This window comes from Pelophylax lessonae, assembly GCF_965119305.1.
Source record: "Pelophylax lessonae genome assembly, chromosome: 3".
Lineage (NCBI taxonomy): Eukaryota > Metazoa > Chordata > Amphibia > Anura > Ranidae > Pelophylax > Pelophylax lessonae.
In genome coordinates this window covers 21570193-21589721 of record NC_138770.1, presented here as the reverse complement: position 1 = coordinate 21589721, position 19529 = coordinate 21570193, and the positions used below count along the sequence as shown (strand labels likewise).

At 44.2% G+C, this 19529-nt stretch overlaps 2 protein-coding genes and 1 pseudogene across 3 annotated transcripts in view; 2 read left to right on the top strand and 1 right to left on the bottom strand.

Annotated features, from left to right (window-relative positions):
- Nucleotides 1–19529, top strand: part of LOC309550245 (uncharacterized protein) — a gene marked incomplete at its 3' end in the record, with an annotated part of 2091994 nt that overhangs the window by 1080869 nt on the left and 991596 nt on the right.
- On the top strand, nt 1902–4573 carry LOC309548862 (zinc finger MYM-type protein 1-like; the record flags this gene model as incomplete). The annotated part of the gene is made up of 3 exons (XM_082248793.1): nt 1902–3397; nt 3466–3568; nt 4046–4573. The coding sequence occupies 3 exons, from the start codon at nt 1902–1904 to the stop codon at nt 4571–4573; spliced, it is 2127 nt and encodes a 708-aa protein (XP_082104919.1).
- Nucleotides 8990–19529, bottom strand: part of LOC309548860 — a 56962-nt pseudogene continuing 46422 nt past the window's right edge. Inside the window, exons 6-7 of the transcript in view lie at nt 12090–12214; nt 8990–9000 (exon numbers count right to left, since the gene is read on the bottom strand). The product of the transcript in view is annotated as an uncharacterized misc_RNA (transcript). The remainder of the gene's footprint in view (nt 9001–12089; nt 12215–19529) is intronic.

The window sequence follows — 19529 nt, the reverse complement described above, 5'->3', positions numbered from 1 at the left end:
ACCTCCAGCCACAGAATACAACGTTCTTAGCTGTCAGGTAAACGCATGTGGGCTCATTTTTGGGGCCTGGAATGGGCGACACTTACTTCTGTATCCTGTGAATGCCTAATGTACCTTCAGCCACAGAATACAACGTTCTTAGCCAGTGGCGGCCGGTCGATAGGGGGCGCAGAGGCGCCCCCCCAACCAGCATCTTCAAAGAAAAAAAATTACCATTTAAAGCCCACTAGGGGCGCCGGACCTATTGCTGGCTATGGTGGGGGAGGGGTTTGGCATCCCACGTGCTGACAGCAGAGGCGCCGATTGGCGGCCTTCTGGGTGTCATCGGGGTGCAGAGCAATGCGCCCGACGCTCCCCACTTTTACACTTGTAGTCCTGTGATTGGTCCAGACTCCAGCCTGGACCAATCATTCAGGACATCCCGGCTGACGTCATCGTGGGGGCGGTGCGTGCGTCCCAGTTCCCGCCCGCCATCAGAGCGAGGAGGAGCAGCGCATGGTCGAGACGTCTCACAGAGTCACAGTCGAGTCAGCCAGCCCAGGAGAGCAGGTAAGTGATTGAAGCCGCTGCCTCAGTGCCTTGTGCATCCTTAGAACTGGGTACTAGGGCTTTGGTTGCTATGGGTTACTGCATCGTCAGCACTGGATGCTAGGGCTTTGGTTGCTAAGGGTTACCGCATTCTCAGCACTGATCTTTTACATTTGTGAATGCATTTATAGATGTACATATATAGGTATGTGTGCGTTTTTACTCCTACATACAACGCCGGAATGGATCTGCTGGAATGCTGAGCGGCGTGCAATCCCCCCGTGTGTTATAATAGCGTGCAGCACAATGTATTGTAATGTCAGGCTGCACACAGCCATGCATAATGTATATACCCACAAGGCGCTATATGAGATAATGATGATGGGTGTATAATACAATGATGAGGATGATGATGAAGGGTGTATTATATGGAGATTATGATGATGATGGGTGTATAATACAATGATGAGGATGATCATATTTTCAATATCCTATGTGTATGCGGTATCTATATCTTGGCATGGCATGATGAGAAATCTCCAATCACCCCCCCCCCCCAATTCTGTGTATAAAGTATCTTATGTATATATGTAACCTATATATATATATATATATATATATATATATATATATATATATATATATATATATTCTAGATAGAGTGGTTAGATGTACACATTGTATTTAATATATATATATTTTATTATTATTTTTTGATTCATCCTTTTATCCTGCTGATCTCATGTAGCCTCTTTGCAGCTCCTTCCTCTCTACATAAACTCCAGCAATGACTCAATGACATTTCTTGAGGTGTGGTTAAAGGAGAGCCAAAGGTAGTTTTTTTTTTGTTTTTTCTTTTAGGGTAGGGGATAATTATTACCCCCGTAAGATATTTTTTGTGATCTGTGTCCAATTGGGGAGATTTCTCTTTGATTCCTGCCTCAAAGCCAATCAGGAAGTGGGAGGGAATCCTCGGTTGTCACCAGGAGTAATGTTTATATTATCAACAATCTCTATCAGTTTCCATGTGCTGCTGCACCTTTGTTTTGCTTTTGTTTACACAGCAATACCACTTCTCCTGATCATTGGCATATAGTCAGTACAACATGTCACTGTATAATGACCACTGTAAAAATCATTAAGTAGTCAAAAAAAATTATAAGGTTCATTTTTTCGATATTCTCATTGTGTGTACGAGGCTTCAGGGTGGCGTGCAAAAAGCCTTCAAACCTCCTAGCCTAACTATCATAACTCTTGATGAAATAGACACTTGCATAGAGCAGTGCCATACCGATCTCTCTTCTAAACATTCTCATATTGTCATTTGACTCCTAGGTACTGATCATTGTGGAAACGAGGCAAATTTGTTAACCATGAAAGAAAATTCAGTTTTATCTTTAAAACAAAACCCCTTCACAAGGCGTTCAGATGAAGAGAAAAAGAAGATAAAGGAGCTTGGACCAGATCGGCCCAACTTGGATATTAAGCAACAGTCAAGTGATCGTGGTCGAGCTTACACTCGGTGCTTTTCCACCACTTGTTATGAGAGACGGAGTTGGCTAGCTGGATGCAATGTGAGTCATGCCTTCTATTGTTTTCCCTGTTTGCTGTTTCAAAGTCCTGGAACTGAAACGTTGTGGACAACAACAGGGGTTCGCGACTTAAAGCAGCTCACTGGAAAGTGCAAACAGCATGAAAGTAGCCGAAGCCATCATGACAATGCTATGAGGCTCCAGTTTTTTGGAAGGCATAGCATTGCTGAACAGCTAGATGAAGGCTATGGGAGTGGCATTAGAAGGCACAATGAGGAAGTCACCAAAAATCGACACATCCTGTCTAGAATTATAGACTGTGTGAAATTCTGTGGTGCATTTGAACTTGCTTTGCATGGCCATGACGAGAGTGAGACTTCAGATAATCCTGGGATATTCCGTGGCTTGGTCGATTTTGTTGCTTCTCTTGATGGAGTTTTAAAAGAGCACCTCGAGAACGCCACTGTGTTTAAGGGAACTTCGAAAACCGTGCAGAACGAGCTATTGGACTGTATGTTGTCTGTTGTAAAAGAACACATTATCCAAGAAGCACGAAACAGCGATTTTCTGTCAATCCAGGCCGACGAGACCACTGATATTGCCACACAGTGCCAACTTGTGCTTGTGCTGCGCTACATTGATGCCAAAAGCAACATACAAGAGAGGTTTTTTGAGTTTATTTCTCTGCATTCAACTACAGCAGATTCCATTGCTACAGCACTACAAGAGCGTCTTGCTGTCATCCTTCCAGAGGATCAGAAGAGTAAACTCATCTGCCAAGCCTATGATGGAGCTAGTGTGATGAGGGGTGCCACTGCAGGTGTTCAGAGGAAGATACAAGATGTTTACCCAAATGCCCATTACATCCACTGCTATGCACATCAGCTTAATCTAATAATTCAGCAGGCCACTTCTCGCATATCCAAAGTAAGACATTTTTTTTCTAACCTTGAAGGGTTTACCAGCTTTTTTTCAAGATCACCTAAGTGCACAGATGTTCTTGATAAAGTAGTTGCCCATAGACTACCAACATCAAGCAGCGTCAGATGGAACTTCCACAGCCGTGCCGTCAATACAGTGTTTGAGCACAGAGAGGACCTCATTCGCTGTTTTAAAACAATACAGGATTCAGGTGACTTTGACCTAACTACCACCAGAGAGGCAAGAGGCTTTGCCATGCTGCTGGAGGATCAGGATTTTAGATTTTTTCTGACCCTTTTCCACAACATCATGCCACATGTGGACTTCCTCTATGCCAAACTCCAGCGGAAGGACATAGATTCAGTCCACATTAAGGGGAGCATCCAGCAGTTCCAGCAGAGCATACAGAAGATCAGGTAGCAGCTTTATTCATCCTTTTCCTTGTTGTTGTTTCAATTATTATTACTTCTTCTACATTTTTCAGAGATTCTCTCCATTACCTGGTTGGCCAAATCAGTGAAGGTGGTTCTCAACCGAAGAGGTGGTGCTCGCTTAATCCAGAAGCCCATAAACTTATTGCAACCGAGGTTAGTTTTTATTTGTAGAAAGTATTTGTTTTTTTTGATAGCTCCCTGGTTTAGATATGAAGATTGGAAAGAAAAATATTTTTCTTACAATAAAAATGATGTGATCTATAAGAATTTGTTGTTTGTTTTTTTCCTCTAGTGGACAACATTGGTATTACAGCCTTCATAGCTCCCAGACCATCAGAAATGCATACAACTTATAAACATTTACTTAGAATGTCCTGTTCATGTGTATGGAGTTCTGAGAAATTCTGGATTCAAAAACACTGAAAATGATCTTCCTTTATAATAACTTAAACCTGAACATTTTAACAAGTGCTTTTTGAAATCATAATTTCTCAGCATCCCATACAAATGCCCAAGACATTCTGAGTACATATGTTAAGTTTCATGCATTTCTGATGCTCAGAGAGCTAACGCATGACATTGATATTTTGTCACCAGTACCTAATCTTGTTTTTTTATCATTCTCGATAGGTCTGTGATACCATCCTCCTACACACCATGGAGCGGTTCTCCTTCACAAACCACCTGGTTAGTGCCACCCTGCTTCAAGAGAACAAGTTTAAACAGTATGCAAGGGAATTTCCAAAGGAGGCACTGAGCACAACTGTGAAGACCTATCCTGTACTCGATGGGAGTAAGTTAAGAACAGAGCTTAGTCTCCTCTACTCCAAGGAGGAATTTCGAACCTGCCATGGTGCTGTGGACCTATTCCAGCTGCTTGTGGAGAACAATCTTGAAGAAGTCTTTGGAGAGACTGTCACTCTCCTGAAGATTCTCATCACCACACCCATGACCACAGCAGAGGCTGAGAGGTGCTTCTCAACTCTGAAAAGAATAAAAACTTTTCTGAGGAACACCATGACCCAGGAGAGGTTGAATGCATTGGCCATGCTGTCAATGGAAAAGAGACTGGTGACAGAAATTACAGATTTCAACCAGAAGGTGATAGAAAAATTTGCATGCCAAAAGGAAAGAAGAGCAAAATTTCTTTTCAAATAGTACCTGGTGACTTTTTGCGGTTTGGTTTTCTTGTTTCAGGTTTGTGAATTTTGTTAATAAAATGTTGAAAGCAATCCAATTGTCATTTTTCTTCCATTTTCCTTCCAGTTCACAATTTTGTGCCGGTCTATCACATAAAATACATTTACGTTTTTGGTTGGAAGATAACATGACAAAATGTGGATTATTTCAAGGGGTGACCATGAATACTTTTTCAAGGCACTGTTCCTTGATTACTGAAGGCCCCTTTCACACTTGTGTGACGTCAAAGTCACACAATTTTTTTACCGCAAATCAATACCTATTACATTTTTCTTTTTGCGCCCCCCAAAAATTTTGAGCACCAGATGCCACTGATCTGCTTTATCATACAGCGATCTACATTGATTGTATTGTGTGGGGGTGCAGTGCACGATCTTTTTCCCCGGAGGGAGAGATAGGAGTTTACTGTAGGGCCAGGCTGGAGAGATTGCTTGTAGGGAAAACATAGGATAGGAACAATCTGCTTTATTCAGACAGCGATCTACATTGATTGTATTGTGTGGGGGTGCAGTGCACAATCTTTATGCCCTGACCTGAGCCAAGTGAGGAGGAGAAAGGAGAAAAAAAAAAAAAACTTTTATGAGTGTGTTAGGTGGGCGGCGTGCGGTGCTGCACATTTCATGCAACCTCAGTGCATATGTGTCTGCTTAATCTGCATTTAAAAAAGAAAAAACATTTTTTCCTTCATATTTTGCTTTGAAATACAGTCTTTAGACAGACATTGCTTTTCTAACCTGCTCTTCAAAAAGCACCAATGTGAGCGGAAAATAATTATTTTTCAGTATTTAGGGTAAAAAAATTATTTTTCAGTTTTTTTCATTCAAATCTTTTTTTTTTTTATTCAATAGCGGAATAGAACAACAACAGTATCCAACCTGTTAGGCGTGCGGCGTGTAGCGGGCATTTCCTGCAAGCTCAGTGCATATGTGTCTGCTTAATCTGCATTTTAAAAAGAAAAAAAACTTTTTTCTTTCATATTTTACTGTTTAGACAGACACTGCATTTCAAATCTGCTATTCAACAAGCACCAATTAAGGGGACAATAATTTTTCAGTTTTTCATTCATACGTTACAGTGACATACACCCATTGCATACTGTTGTATTGCACCTTGCAATAAAAACAACTATTTAGGGGCAAAAAAAGTTAATTGGGGCCCTGTCTGCATATGTTAAAGTGAGATACACCCATTGCATACTGTTGTATTGCCCCTTGCAATAATAAAAAAAAAAAAAAACATATTTATGGGCAAAAAAAGTTTATTGCGGCCCTGTCTGCATATTTTACAGTGAGATACACCCATTGCATACTGTTGTATTGTGCTTTGCAATAAAAAAACTATTTAGGGGACAAAAGAGTTTATTGCGGCCCTGTCCGCATATGTTACAGTGAGATACGCCCATTGCATACTGTTGTATTGCGCATTGCAATAAAAAAAACATTTAGGGGACAGAAAGATATTAAATTGCGGCCTAGTCTGTATCTGTACGTGTGAGATACACTCGTTGTATACTGTTGTTCTAGTCCGCTATTCAATAAACACCCATTTAGGGAAAAATATTAAATTGCGGCCTAGTCTGTATATGTACGTGTGAGATACACCCGCTGTATACTGTTGTTCTAGTCCGCTATTCAATAAACACCCATTTAGGGGAAAAATATTAAATTGCGGCATAGTCTGTATCTGTACGTGTGAGATACACCCGTTGTATACTGTTGTTCTATTCCGCTATTCAATAAACACCCATTTATGGAAAAAATATTACATTGCGGCTTAGTCTGCATATTTTACTGTGAGATACACTCTTTAGATACTGTTGTTCTATTCCGCTATTCAATAAACACCCATTTAGGTAAAAAATATTACATTGCGGCTTAGTCTGCATATTTTACAGTGAGATACACCCATTGGATACTGTTGTTCTATTCCGCTATTCAATAAACACCCATTTAGGGAAAAAATATTACATTGCGGCCTAGTCTGCATATGTTACATCACAACAAGGCACACAGGTCTCACATGGAGGCCCAGTTACTGGTGGAGAAGTGGTGCTGTTCCGCAGAGCGACTCATGAGTGCATGCTGCAGCTGAAACTCCACTATGGCCTGCTTCTGCTCGCACAGTCTGGCCAGCATGTGCAAGGTGGAGTTCCACCTTGTGGGCATGTCACATATGAGACGGTGAGCGGGAAGGCCGAAGTTATGCTGCAGCGCTGGCAGGCGAGCAGCAGCAGGGTGAGAATGCCGAAAGTGCGCACAGACGGCCCGCACTTTCTGCAGCAGCTCTGACATATCGGGGTAATTTCTAAGGAACCTCTGCACCACCAAATTCAGCACATGCGCCAGGCAAGGGATGTGTGTCAAACCGGCTAGGCCCAGAGCTGCTACGAGAATTTCGCCCGTTATCGCACTTATATGCTGTGGACAGAGAAGAACTCCTGGAACTCTTCTGGCCTTAGCTCAGTAAGATAGAGTTTGGAAGACTAATGTCATAGACAGGTTGCCAAAAAGTTTAGGGCTTTAGAAAGGGCCTCCAATGGCTTGTCAATGTGGTGCCTTCTCCACTCTCCATCTCACTAATAAAACCCCAATGGATGACTCTCTATGAACTGATCACACTCCAATCACCGATCATCTAATCATTGGTAAAAAAGAAGACTCGGCACAGAATATTGTACGAAGAGTTTTTATTGTACAAGATCAGAATAAGCGATTACCACACAGTAATGATATGAATAAAATAAAGCTTAAATCTTTTATAATAGAATTAACAAATGTGTCAAATATATTAATAATCATACATTGGTTGGACCAATAAAAGACTAAAAGGTCGGCTACTTCAATAAATCAAAAAGGAGCAACAACATGAAGCAATCAATAAAAAAGGTTCACCAGTGAAAGATAAATCCTGATTGGCTGCTGTGGGTTAATGCATGTTACAGTGATATTTTTCCATCCAGTAGGTTAGATCTATATACATATTTATAAGTAGAACACAAAAAGAATAAAGCATTTCCTGTTGGGTCCTCATGCAGTTGCATAATAGGCCATGTATTGTAATGATTGCCCACTTGTTGCCTTGTGTATTGCCCGTCTATTGCCTCATGTATTGTCATGAATGATCACCTGTTGCCTCAATTGTCCATCTCTTGCCCCCTATAATGTAATGCTTGCCCACTTGTTGCCCCATGTCTTGTCATGATTTCCTGCCTCATGTGGGGAGGGATCGGTAAAGGTAGACATTTGAGTCACGATTTTTCCACCTCCTTAAGCTTAAATGGCAGCCGGATGGGGCGGTACAAACTGCACTGCAATTTGCGGCTGCTGCAAACCTCACACCCCCCGGTCACATTGGGCAAAGCTATTCAAATTAATTGGGTTGTACAGCAACAGCCCCGATGCATACGGTTGCGGCGTACTGGCGTTGGCTTTACAGAGTTAACATAAGGGCCCCCAGCTGCCTGCCAACCCCACAGCGGGTCAGAGGGCGAAGCGGGTGTAAACCAACCCCGAGTGGACTGTGGTGGTTTTCACAGCTCCAATCGGGTCTCGGAAGTAGTAACCCGGAAGCGGCGGCATGACATCAAGTCCGGGTAATTCGACGTCACGACGGCGCCAAATTCAAACATCTGTCACTATTCAAAAATGCAGATTTCAGCATATTGAATAGAGTGAAGTACGGGGGAGGGGTTTGGGGTCTTTTAGACCCCCGATCCCTCCATAAAGAGTACCTGTCACTGCCTATTACTGTCACATCCCCCCCCCCCCCCAGATCCCTCCATAAAGAGTACCTGTCACTGCCTATTACTGTCACATTCCCCCCCTCCCTCTGATCCCTCCATAAAGAGTACCTGTCACTGCCTATTACTGTCACATTCCCCCCTCCCCCCGATCCCTCCATAAAGAGTACCTGTCACTGCCTATTACTGTCACATTCCCCCCTCCCCCCGATCCCTCCATAAAGAGTACCTGTCACTGCCTATTACTGTCACAAGGGATGTTTACATTCCTTCTCACACCAATAAAAGTCATCAGATTATTTTTTTTTTTTACAACTGTGCTAAAATTAAAGTTAAATAAAGTGAGTAGGAAACTAAAACTTTAAAGCGCCCCATCGCCGTGACCTCGCACGCGAAAGAAAACGCATACGTAAGTCGCGCCCGCAAATGAAAACAGCGTTCAAACCACACATGTGAGATATCACCGCGATCGCCAGAGTGAGAGAAATAATTAAATAAAAAAGATCTCCTCTGTAACTCTTAACTGGTAACCGCTAAAAATGTCTAAAGCGTCGCCTATGGAGATTTTTTTTGATATTGGTAGTTTGCGCAATTTTCTTTTTTCTTTTTTTCCAATTATAAATTTTATTGAGGATTTAGAGTGAGGCTATACAATAGAAAAAAAAAAAGAATGGCGTAGCCGTGCAAATAGGAAAAAGAATGAAAGAAAGAGAATTTCTTCCATAAACGATTAGGACAAAACAAGTTGGGATCTTCACCTCTTCTGGGCCGGAAGGATTTCCCCCTTTAATGACCCGGCCACTTTTTTCAAATTGGCACTGCGTTATTTTAACGGACAATTGCGCGGTCGTGTGACGCTGTACCCAAATAAAATTGATGTCCTTTTTTCCCCACAAACAGAGCTTTCTTTTGGTGGTATTTGATCCCCTGTGCGATTGCGCAATAAACAAAAAAATGAGCGACAATTCTGAAAAAAAATCCCAATATTTTTCACATTATGCTATATAACATTTCCAAAAAAAAAAAATCTAAAGTTTTTAATATTTTAGGCCAATTTGTTTTCGGCTACTTATTTTTGGAAAAACAAAAAAAAAAAAACACAAAAAAAAATCGCAATAAGCGTATTTTAATTGGTTTGCGCAAAAGTTTTTGCGTCTACTAACTAGGGGAGAGATTTATGTCATTTTTATTGTATATATTTTTTTTTCTTACTAGTAATGATGGCGATCTGCGATATTTAGCGGGAATGCGACATTGCGGCGGACAGATCGGACCCCTAACTGACATTTTTGGGGGGGAGCAGTGACATTACTACAGTAATCAGTGCTAAAAATAGGCACTATCACTGTACTAATGACACTGGCAGGGAAGGGGTTAATACTGTGGGTGATTAAAAGGTGTTAAATGTGTACCTAGGGGAGTGATTCTAACTGTGGGGGGGGGCGTGGCTTGTGAAATGACCATAGAGACCTGTGATCCTATATAGAAGGCGCTCTGTGATCATTCCAGGGAGAAGAACGGTCAGATGTGTTTAACCACTTGCCTACTGTGCACTTAAACCCCCTTTCCATCCAGACCAATTTTTAGCTTTCAGCGCTCTCACACTTTGAATGACAATTGCGCGGTCATGCTACACTGTGCCCATATGAAATTTTTATCATTTTTTTTCACACAAATAGAGCTTTATTTTGGTGGTATTTAATCATCTCTGGGTTTTTTATTTTTTACAAAAAAAAAGAAAAAAGACAGAAAATTTTGAAAAAAAAAAAAGTTTTTCTTATTTTCTGCGAGTAAATTTTGAAAATAAATTTTTCTCCTTCACTGATGTGCGCTGATGAGTCGGCACTGATGGGCACTGATAGGCTGCACTGATGGGCACAGATGAGGTGGCACTTATGGGCACAGATGAGGTGGCACTTATGGGCACTGATGAGGAGGTACTAATATGCCGCACTGATGAGCACTGATAGGTGGCACTGATGAGCACAGAGGGGGCACTGAGAGGTGGCACTGCTGGGCACTGAGAGGCGGCAGTGACGGGAGGCACTCATGGGCACTGGCGGATGGCACTGATGGACACTGACGGGTGGCACTGATAAGCACTGATGGGCAGCACCATCAGTGCCCACACTCAGTGCCCATAGTGCTGCCAGTCAGTGCTCATCAGTGCCTAGATGAGCAGGCACTGATGGGCACTGACTGACAGCACTATGGGCACTGATTGTGGGCATTGATGGGGGGCACTGATGGCGGGCACTGTGTGTGTTTTTTTTACCTCTAGTAATCAGGGCACTGGTGATCGGTGCCCTGATTACATTTCTTCTGTGTCCCTGGCGCTGTGAGGCTCCCCCTCCTTCCTCACACTGCAGGCTCCGTGTGAGGAAGGCGCGCTGGTGATGAGAGATGATCTCATATGTTTACATATGAGATCATCTCTCATTGGACGGTCCGATCACGTGGTGAATGGCCGCTGTGATTGGCCATTCACCACGATCTGTGATCGGCTGTGTCCAAGGGACACGGCCGACACAGATTTTCCCTGATGCGCGCTCGCGGGAGCGCGAGGGGAGACTGTTTCTGGGAGGCCGTATAAATACGGCCTCCCGAAAATTCAAGTCCGCGCTGCAGCCGTATATAGGCTGTAGCGCGGATGGGAAGAAGTTAACATCCGACCATTCATCTCTCTCAGCGGGGAACGATCACGGGTGACCAGAGGCAATCGGAGCTGCCTGACCCACGCATTGGCTTCCCTGCTAATGAGCGGGGGTGGGAGTGTTCCGGCGGCAAGCGCTCGCCCCCTAGCTGCCTCCAAGCGTCTGACGTAGACCTACGTGGGTTTGCCTGGGAGAGTAAAAAGGCGGCACGTGGTCGGGAAGTGGAGAAGTTTGAGTTGAGGTGACGGGGCGGAATATATGGAGGAAATCCATTAGAAGATAAATCTTCCCCCGATCCGATCTGTGTGAGAGGAGAAAACATCAATTCCCACTTCTCACCATCAAACGCTCCCCACAGACACACGCGGTAGGCGGGATCTATCTGCTATGTGTAGGAGGGGCCTTCCTAGTATTATCTCTCACTTCTCTATTCCATATAAACCGCAATTCATCTAAACCGCTCTGCGCAATTTTATACCGGAACATGTTAGGTATCTATTTACTCGGCGTGACCTCATCTTTCACATTATACAGAAAAATTGGGAGAACTTTACTGTTTACTTATTTTTAAACGCGGCAAAATGTAATTCTTCCCCAAAAAAAGGCGTTGGAAATACCGCTGCGCAAATACCGCGTGACAAAAAAATATTGCAACGACCGCAATTTTATTCTCCAGAGTCTTTGCTAAAAAATATATTTAATGTTTGGGGGTTTAAAGTCATTTTCTAGCTAAAATATTGATTTTAACTTGTAAACCACTTAAGTCAGAAATGGGCTTGGTCCTGAAGGAGCTAAAACATTTCCCGCACTCTGAACATTAACAGGTAAGCTCACCTGTGTGTATTCTCTGATGGCGAACAAGGGTTCCTTTATTATAAAAACATTTCCCGTACTCTGAACATGAATAGTGACGCTCACCTGTGTGTATTCTCTGATGGCTAAGAAGGTTTCCTCTTTTATTAAAATTGGGACTCTGAACATGAATAGGGAAGCTCACCTGTGTGTATTCTCTGATGGCTAAGAAGGTTTCCTTTTTTATTAAAACATTTCCCGCACTCTGAACATGAATAGGCATGCTCACCTGTGTGTATTCTCTGATGACTAAGAAGGTTTCCTTTGTGATTGAAACATTTCCCGCACTCTGAACATGAATAGGGACGCTCACCTGTGTGAATTCTCTGGTGCTGAAGAAGGTATCCTTTTTGGCTAAAACATTTCCCACACTCTGAACATGAATAGGGAAGCTCAGCTGTGTGTATTCTCTGATGCCTAATAAGAACTACTTTATCATGAAAACATTTCCCGCACTCTGAACATGAATAGGGACGCTCACCTGTGTGTATTCTCTGATGGCTAAGAAAGGATACTTTTTTATTGAAACATTTCCCGCACTCTGAACATGAATAGGGAAGGTCTCCTGTGTGTATTGTCTGATGGCTAAGAAGGGATTCTTTTTGATTGAAACATTTCCCACACTCTGAACATGAAAAAGGTCGCTCCCCTGTGTGTATTCTCTGGTGCCTAAGAAGGTATGTTTTGTGACTAAAACATTTCCCGCACTCTGAACATGAAAAAGGTCGCTCCCCTGTGTGTATTCTCTGGTGCCTAAGAAGGTATGTTTTGTGACTAAAACATTTCCCGCACTCTGAACATGAATAGGGAAGGTCACCTGTGTGTATTCTCTGGTGCTGAAGAAGGTTTCCTTTGTGACTAAAACATTTCCCGCACTCTGAACATGAAAAAGGTCGCTCCCCTGTGTGAATTTTCTGGTGCTGAAGAAGGTTTCCTTTGTGACTAAAACATTTCCCGCACTCTGAACATGACAATGAATTCTCCCCTGTATGGTATAAAGAAGATTCCCTGAGATGAGATGGTTTCCCACACCCGTCGGCACTGTCAGATATTAGAGGACTATGTGAAGTATCAGGAGATTCCAATGATCTCCTCCAATGGTGAGGTCTGTCATGTATATTATGAGGAACAGGATTTACTTCTGGAGAAGATGCCATGTCATTATCTTCTGTAGTCACATCTTCCTCCGATGTCCTTCTATTCCCACCACAGAGTCCGTCTGTCAGAAGACAAGAAAAATTACCAAGAGTTTTCCACACTCATATACACTGCTCAACACTTTATAATCAGAGTATAGCATCAAGTCAGGGAAACTCCTGGGATATTCATCTGGTCAGTCAAGTAGCAGAGGGGGTTGTTGCCAACAGGTGCACTAGATGGGCAACAATGAGACGACCTCCAAAACAGGAATGGTTTTACAGGTGGAGGCCACTGACATTTTCCCTACTCACCTTTTCTGAGTGTTTGTCACTAGTTTTGCATTTGGCTGGGGTCAGTGTCACTATTGGTAGCATGAGGCCATACCTGGACCCTATAGAGGTTGCACAGGCAGTCCAACTCCTCCAGGATGGCACATCAATACCTCCCATTGCCAGAAGGTTTGCTGTGTCTCCCAGCACAGTCTCAGGAGCATGGAGGAGATTCCAGGAGACAGGCAGTTACTCTAGGAGAGCTGGACAGGGCCGTAGAAGGTCCTTAACCCATCAGCAGGACCGGTATCTGCTCCTTTGTGCAAGGAGGACCAGGATGAGCACTGCCAGAGCCCTACAAAATGACCTCCAGCAGGACACTGGTGTGAATGTCTCTGACCAAACAATCAGAAACAGACTTCATGAGGGTGGCCTGAGGGCCCGATGTCCTCTAGTGGGCGCTGTGCTCACTGCCCGGCACCGTGGAGCTCGATTGGCATTTGCCATTGAACACCAGAATTGGCAGCTCCACCACTGGCACCCTGTGCTTTTCACAGATGAGAGCAGGTTCACCCTGAGCACATGTGACAGACGTGAAAGGGTCTGGAGAAGCCGTGGAGAACATTATGCTGCCTGTAACATCGTTCAGCATGACCGGTTGGGTGGGGGGTCAGTGATGGTCTGGGGAGGCGTCTCCATGGAGGGACGCACAGACCTCTACATGCTAGACAATACCACCCTGACTGCCATTAGGTATTGGGATGAAATCCTTGGACCCATTGTCAGACCCATTCTGTTTCAGTCCATCCGATGCCCCCAGGTTACACCACAGTCGGTTCAGGAGCTCAGTAATTCCCTGGTCCAGATCTGGGAGGAAATACCCCAGGACACCATCCGTCGTCTCATTAGGAGAATGTCCCGACGTTGTCAGGCATGCATACAAGCACATGGGGGCCATACACACTACTGAGGACCATTCTGAGGTCCTGCAATGACATTTCACCAAAATGGACTCGCCTGCTGCATCATTTTTTCACTTTGATTTTCGGGGTGTCTTTGAGTTCAGCCCTCTGTAGGGTGATAATTTTAATTTCCATCAAACTATGTGGCACTCTTTCCTTCCTAACACATTACCCAGTCCATACCAGTATAGATCCTAACACATTACCCAGTCCATACCAGTATAGATCCTAACACATTACCCAGTCCATACCAGTAAAGATCCTAACACATTACCCAGTCCATACCAGTAAAGATCCTAACGGATTACCCAGTCCATACCAGTATAGATTCTAACTAATTACCCAGTCCATACCAGTATAGATTCTAACGAATTACCCAGTCCATACCAGTATAGATCCTAACACATTACACAGTCCATACCAGTATAGATCCTAACACATTACCCAGTCCATACCAGTATAGATTCTAACACATTGCCCAGTCCATACCAGTATCTAGGGCCTGAATCTAGGGAAGCAACTGGCAACAATGAAAAGAATCTCCATAGTGAAGGAGAGCTGGGAACGTATCCAGGTACAGACAGGGGCCTACACAGAGGAGGGCGGAGATACAAGGGTGCAGGCATCAAAGCAGAGTAGTTGGGTGACAGGAAGGGTTGAAGGGAAAAATGCCAGGAGGCCGATCCTGGGCTGGAGCACCCCAATAAATACGCCCTGATGCGTGATGTTGGGGAAACCAGTCAGGGACAACATTGCTGGAGCAGAGCGACGCCCCTAGATGCCAGGGGAAGAACTCCTCAAGTAGGGGCGGGAGCAAGGGAAAGGAAAGACAGGTTCTGGTGGTAAGGGACTCTGAAGGACAGAGAGTGCATTCTGTCAAAAAGACCATAGGTTTGACTAACCCTGACCTTAGTAAAACACTGTCTACTGTCTACAAGGAACTGTTCCGCCTCACCCCTCCGGGGATTGTGCGCTGCAAGCAGCGCTGGACGGAGGATATTCCTGACTTGCAGGGGGACGACTGGGATGACTTGTGGACAGATCCTTTTAAACACCTGGTGGCGGCTAGAGATAAGTTCATCCAATTTAAATTTCTCCACAGAGTGTATTATACGCCTGCCCGCCTGGCCAGGATCTTTCCGTCTGTGTCCGCTGAGTGTTGGCGATGCTCGGCTGCCCCAGCGGATGCCCGACATGTATTTTGGGACTGTGCTCTGGTTCAGCGCTACTGGTCGGAGGTTGTCTCCTGCCTTGGAAGGGTGCTTATGACTCCGGTTCCGCTGACCCAGAGCGTCTGTCTCCTGGGCCTGGTGGAGGAGGTGGTCCCCTCGGTGGCTCACAGGACGCTGTTGATTATACTACTGTTTTATGCCAAGAAGGCCATCCTACTACACTGGAAAAAAGTGTCACCCCCTTCGATTCCCTTCTGGAAGGGGCTGGTGAACGCTGTTTTACCTTTGTATAAGGCCACTTACGAGTCCCGTGGTTGTCTCCGGAAGTTCGAAAAGGTGTGGAAGGCATGGGTGGAATCCACCGAGACGGTGGGCTAATTGTGAATGGGAAGTGTCTGTATCTTATGGTTTATTTGGGCCCGCACTCTCACTGGTTCTTTTCTTTCAGTCAGTAAACCTCTGCTATTTCTGACCTGTAACTTTGTGTTCTGATCCAGTTGTCATGTATGTTTTTTTTTTTTTGTGTGTCCTGTACCCCTGGGCCTGGGGGGGCGGTCTGGACCGGTTATGCTGTCCCGGCCGCCCCCGCCCCCCTATGCTTTACTCTGTTCTATAGGTAAGCTGCCAGGGTTGGGAGGGTGGGAGGGGTGGGTCGGGAAGGGTTGTTGTGCTGTCCCGCCATGTTAGGGACTGGTGTTTGTCACTGTCTGTATTTTTTTCTTGTTCTAAAACAATAAAAAGAATTTTTCAAAAAAAAAAAATGTCCTCTAGTGGTCCCTGTGCTCACTGCCCGCCACTGTGGAGCTGGATTGGCATTTGCCATTGAACACCAGAATTGGCAGCTCCACCACTGGCACCCTGTGCTTTTCACAGATGAGAGCAGGGTCACCCTGAGCACATGTGACAGACGTGAAAGGGTCTGGAGAAGCCGTGGAGAACATTATGCTGCCTGTAACATCGTTCAGCATGACCGGTTGGGTGGGGGGTCAGTGATGGTCTGGGGAGGCGTCTCCATGGAGGGACGCACAGACCTCTACAGGCTAGACAATGGCACCCTGACTGCCATTAGGTATTGGGATGAAATCCTTGGACCCATTGTCAGAACTATTCTGTTTCAGTCCATCCGATGCCCCCAGGTTACACCACAGTCGGTTCAGGAGCTCAGTAATTCCCTGGTCCAGATCTGGGAGGAAATACCCCAGGACACCATCCGTCGTCTCATTAGGAGAATGTCCCGACGTTGTCAGGCATGTATACAAGCACGTGGGGACCATACACACTACTGAGGACCATTCTGAGGTCCTGCAGTGACATTTCACCAAAATGGACTCGCCTGCTGCATCATTTTTTCACTTTGATTTTCGGGGTGTCTTTGAGTTCAGCCCTCTGTAGGGTGATAATTTTAATTTCCATCAAACTATGTGGCATCCTTTCCTTCCTAACACATTACCCAGTCCATACCAGTATAGATCCTAACACATTACCCAGTCCATACCAGTATAGATCCTAACACATTACCCAGTCCATACCAGTAAAGATCCTAACACATTACCCAGTCCATACCAGTAAAGATCCTAACACATTACCCAGTCCATACCAGTAAAGATCCTAACGGATTACCCAGTCCATACCAGTATAGATTCTAACTAATTACCCAGTCCATACCAGTATAGATTCTAACGAATTACCCAGTCCATACCAGTATAGATCCTAACACAATACCCAGTCCATACCAGTATAGATCCTAACACATTACACAGTCCATACCAGTAGTAGTAGTAGTAGTACCATACCAAAAAGACCATAGGTGCCAGGCTGTCTTTTTTTTTTTACCGGGCGCTCAGCTTCGGCACATCACGGATCTGTTGGACAGATTATTGGGTGGGGTTGGGGAAGACCCGGCTGTCATGGTACACGTGGGTACCAATGACAAAGTCAGAGGAAGATGGAGAGTCCTAAACAATTTCAGGGACTTAGGCGCTAAGTTGAGGACTAGGACCTCCAAGGTGATTTTTTTTAGAAATACTAACTGTACCTCGAGCCACACCAGAGAGGCAGCGGGAGATTAGGGAAGTTAACGAGTGGCTGAGGAGCTGGTGTAGTAAGGAGGGTTTCGGGTTCCTGGAGAACTGGGCTGACTTCTCAGCTGTCTACCGGCTCTTTAGTAGGTACGAATTGCACCTAAATGGGGAGGGTGCAACTGTACTGGGTGAGAAGATGGCCAACAAGTTAGAGGGGCTTTTAAACTAGGTGATGGGGGGGAGGGTACAGATGATGAATTAACCAGCGGGGAGCAAGGTTCAACGGGCACAAATGGGGACATTAGCGGTAGGGTGCTCAGAGTTCCTAAACCCAAGGTGGGTATGGGGAAAAAAAAATAAATAAATCACAAGAGCAGCCTTAAAACAACATCAAACGAGGATATAGTATGCAACCGGACAAAACTACCAGGTCTGTACACCAATGCTAGAAGCCTGGCCAACAAGATGGGAGAGCTGGAGCAGCTGATGTATGAGGAGGACTTCAATTTCGTGTGGATTTTAGAGACTTGGTTTGACAGCTCTCATGATTGGCTGGCGACCATACAGGGGTATTCCCTTTATCGCAGAGATAGAGAAGGTAAAAAAGGGGGAGGGGTATGTCTGTATATTAAGAACAGTATACAGGTAAATATGAGGGATGATATTAATAATGGAGCTATGGACGAGGCAGAATCCCTATGGGTAGAACTTCAAAGGGAAGGCACTATGGGGAAAGTAATATTGGGCATATGCTAAAGGCCCCCCAACCAGAGGGAGGAGGGGGAGGTGGACCTCCTTTCACAGATTTGAATGGCAGCAAGGATGGGAAATGTCATTATAATGGGGGACTTTAATTATCCATATATAGATTGGGCAGAAGGAACCGCACATTCATCCAAGGCTCGGCAGTTCTTAAATGTTTTGCAGGACAATTTCATGGGTCAGATGGTGAACGCACCGACAAGAAACAATGCGGTACTTGACCTACTGATTACCAAGAAGACAGACCTGATCACGGATATAGAAATATGGGCCAAATTAGGAAACTGTGACCATAGGTGAATTGGTTTCAGTATTATTCATAGTAATAGGAAACACAAGGGCAATATAAGGACACTGAATTTCAAAAGAGCCAATTTCCCTAAAATGCGCTCTTTGCTAGACAATATCAAATGGGATAGAACCCTGGGAACAAAGAACACGGAGGAAAAATGGGAGTGCTTCAAGAGCATACTAAACAAAGGGATTGGCCAGTGCATTCCAAAAGGGAATACATTTAAAAGAGCTAAAATAAACCCTGGGTGGCTAAACTCCAACATAAAAATGCATATTAATACTAAAGAAAGGGCCTTCAAAAAATACAAGGCTGAGGGGTCATTGGCAGCATTCAAACATTACAAAGAGTGTAAAAAGAAATGTAAAGGCAAAATCAAAGCAGCTAAAATAGAACACGAGAGACATATAGCGGAAGAGAGTAAAAAAAAAAAAAACCCAAGAAATTCCTTAAGTATATAAATAGTAAGAAAGCGAGACCAGAACACATTGGCCCCATAAAAGACAGCAAAGAGAATCTGGCCACAGAGGACAGAGAGAAAGCGGAAGTGCTAAATAATTTTTTCTCTTCAGTCTTCACAAAAGAATCGGGGGGCTACACTAACCCAGCTTGTAATGCTAAATGAAATAATACACCTCAGGAAGTACCCCCATGGCTAACAGAAGATAGACTTAGAACTAAACTAGAGAAACTGAACATAAATAAATCACTAGGACCGGATGGCTTGCAACCGAGGGTTCATAAAGAGCTCAGCCAGGTGATAACCAGACCGTTATTCTTGATCTTTAAGGGTAGTCTACAGACGGGTATGGTGCCAGCTGATTGGAAAAATGCCAACGTGGTACCAATATTTAAAAAATGTCCGAGATATATCCCGGGTAACTATAGACCAGTCAGCCTAACATCAGTAGTCTGCAAGATTTTGGAGGGGATGTTAAGGGACCACATATAAGACTTTAGTAATGAAAACGGTATTATTAGTAGTAATCAGCATGGATTCATGAAAAATCGTTCTTGCCAAACCAATCTATTAACCTTCTATGATGAAGTG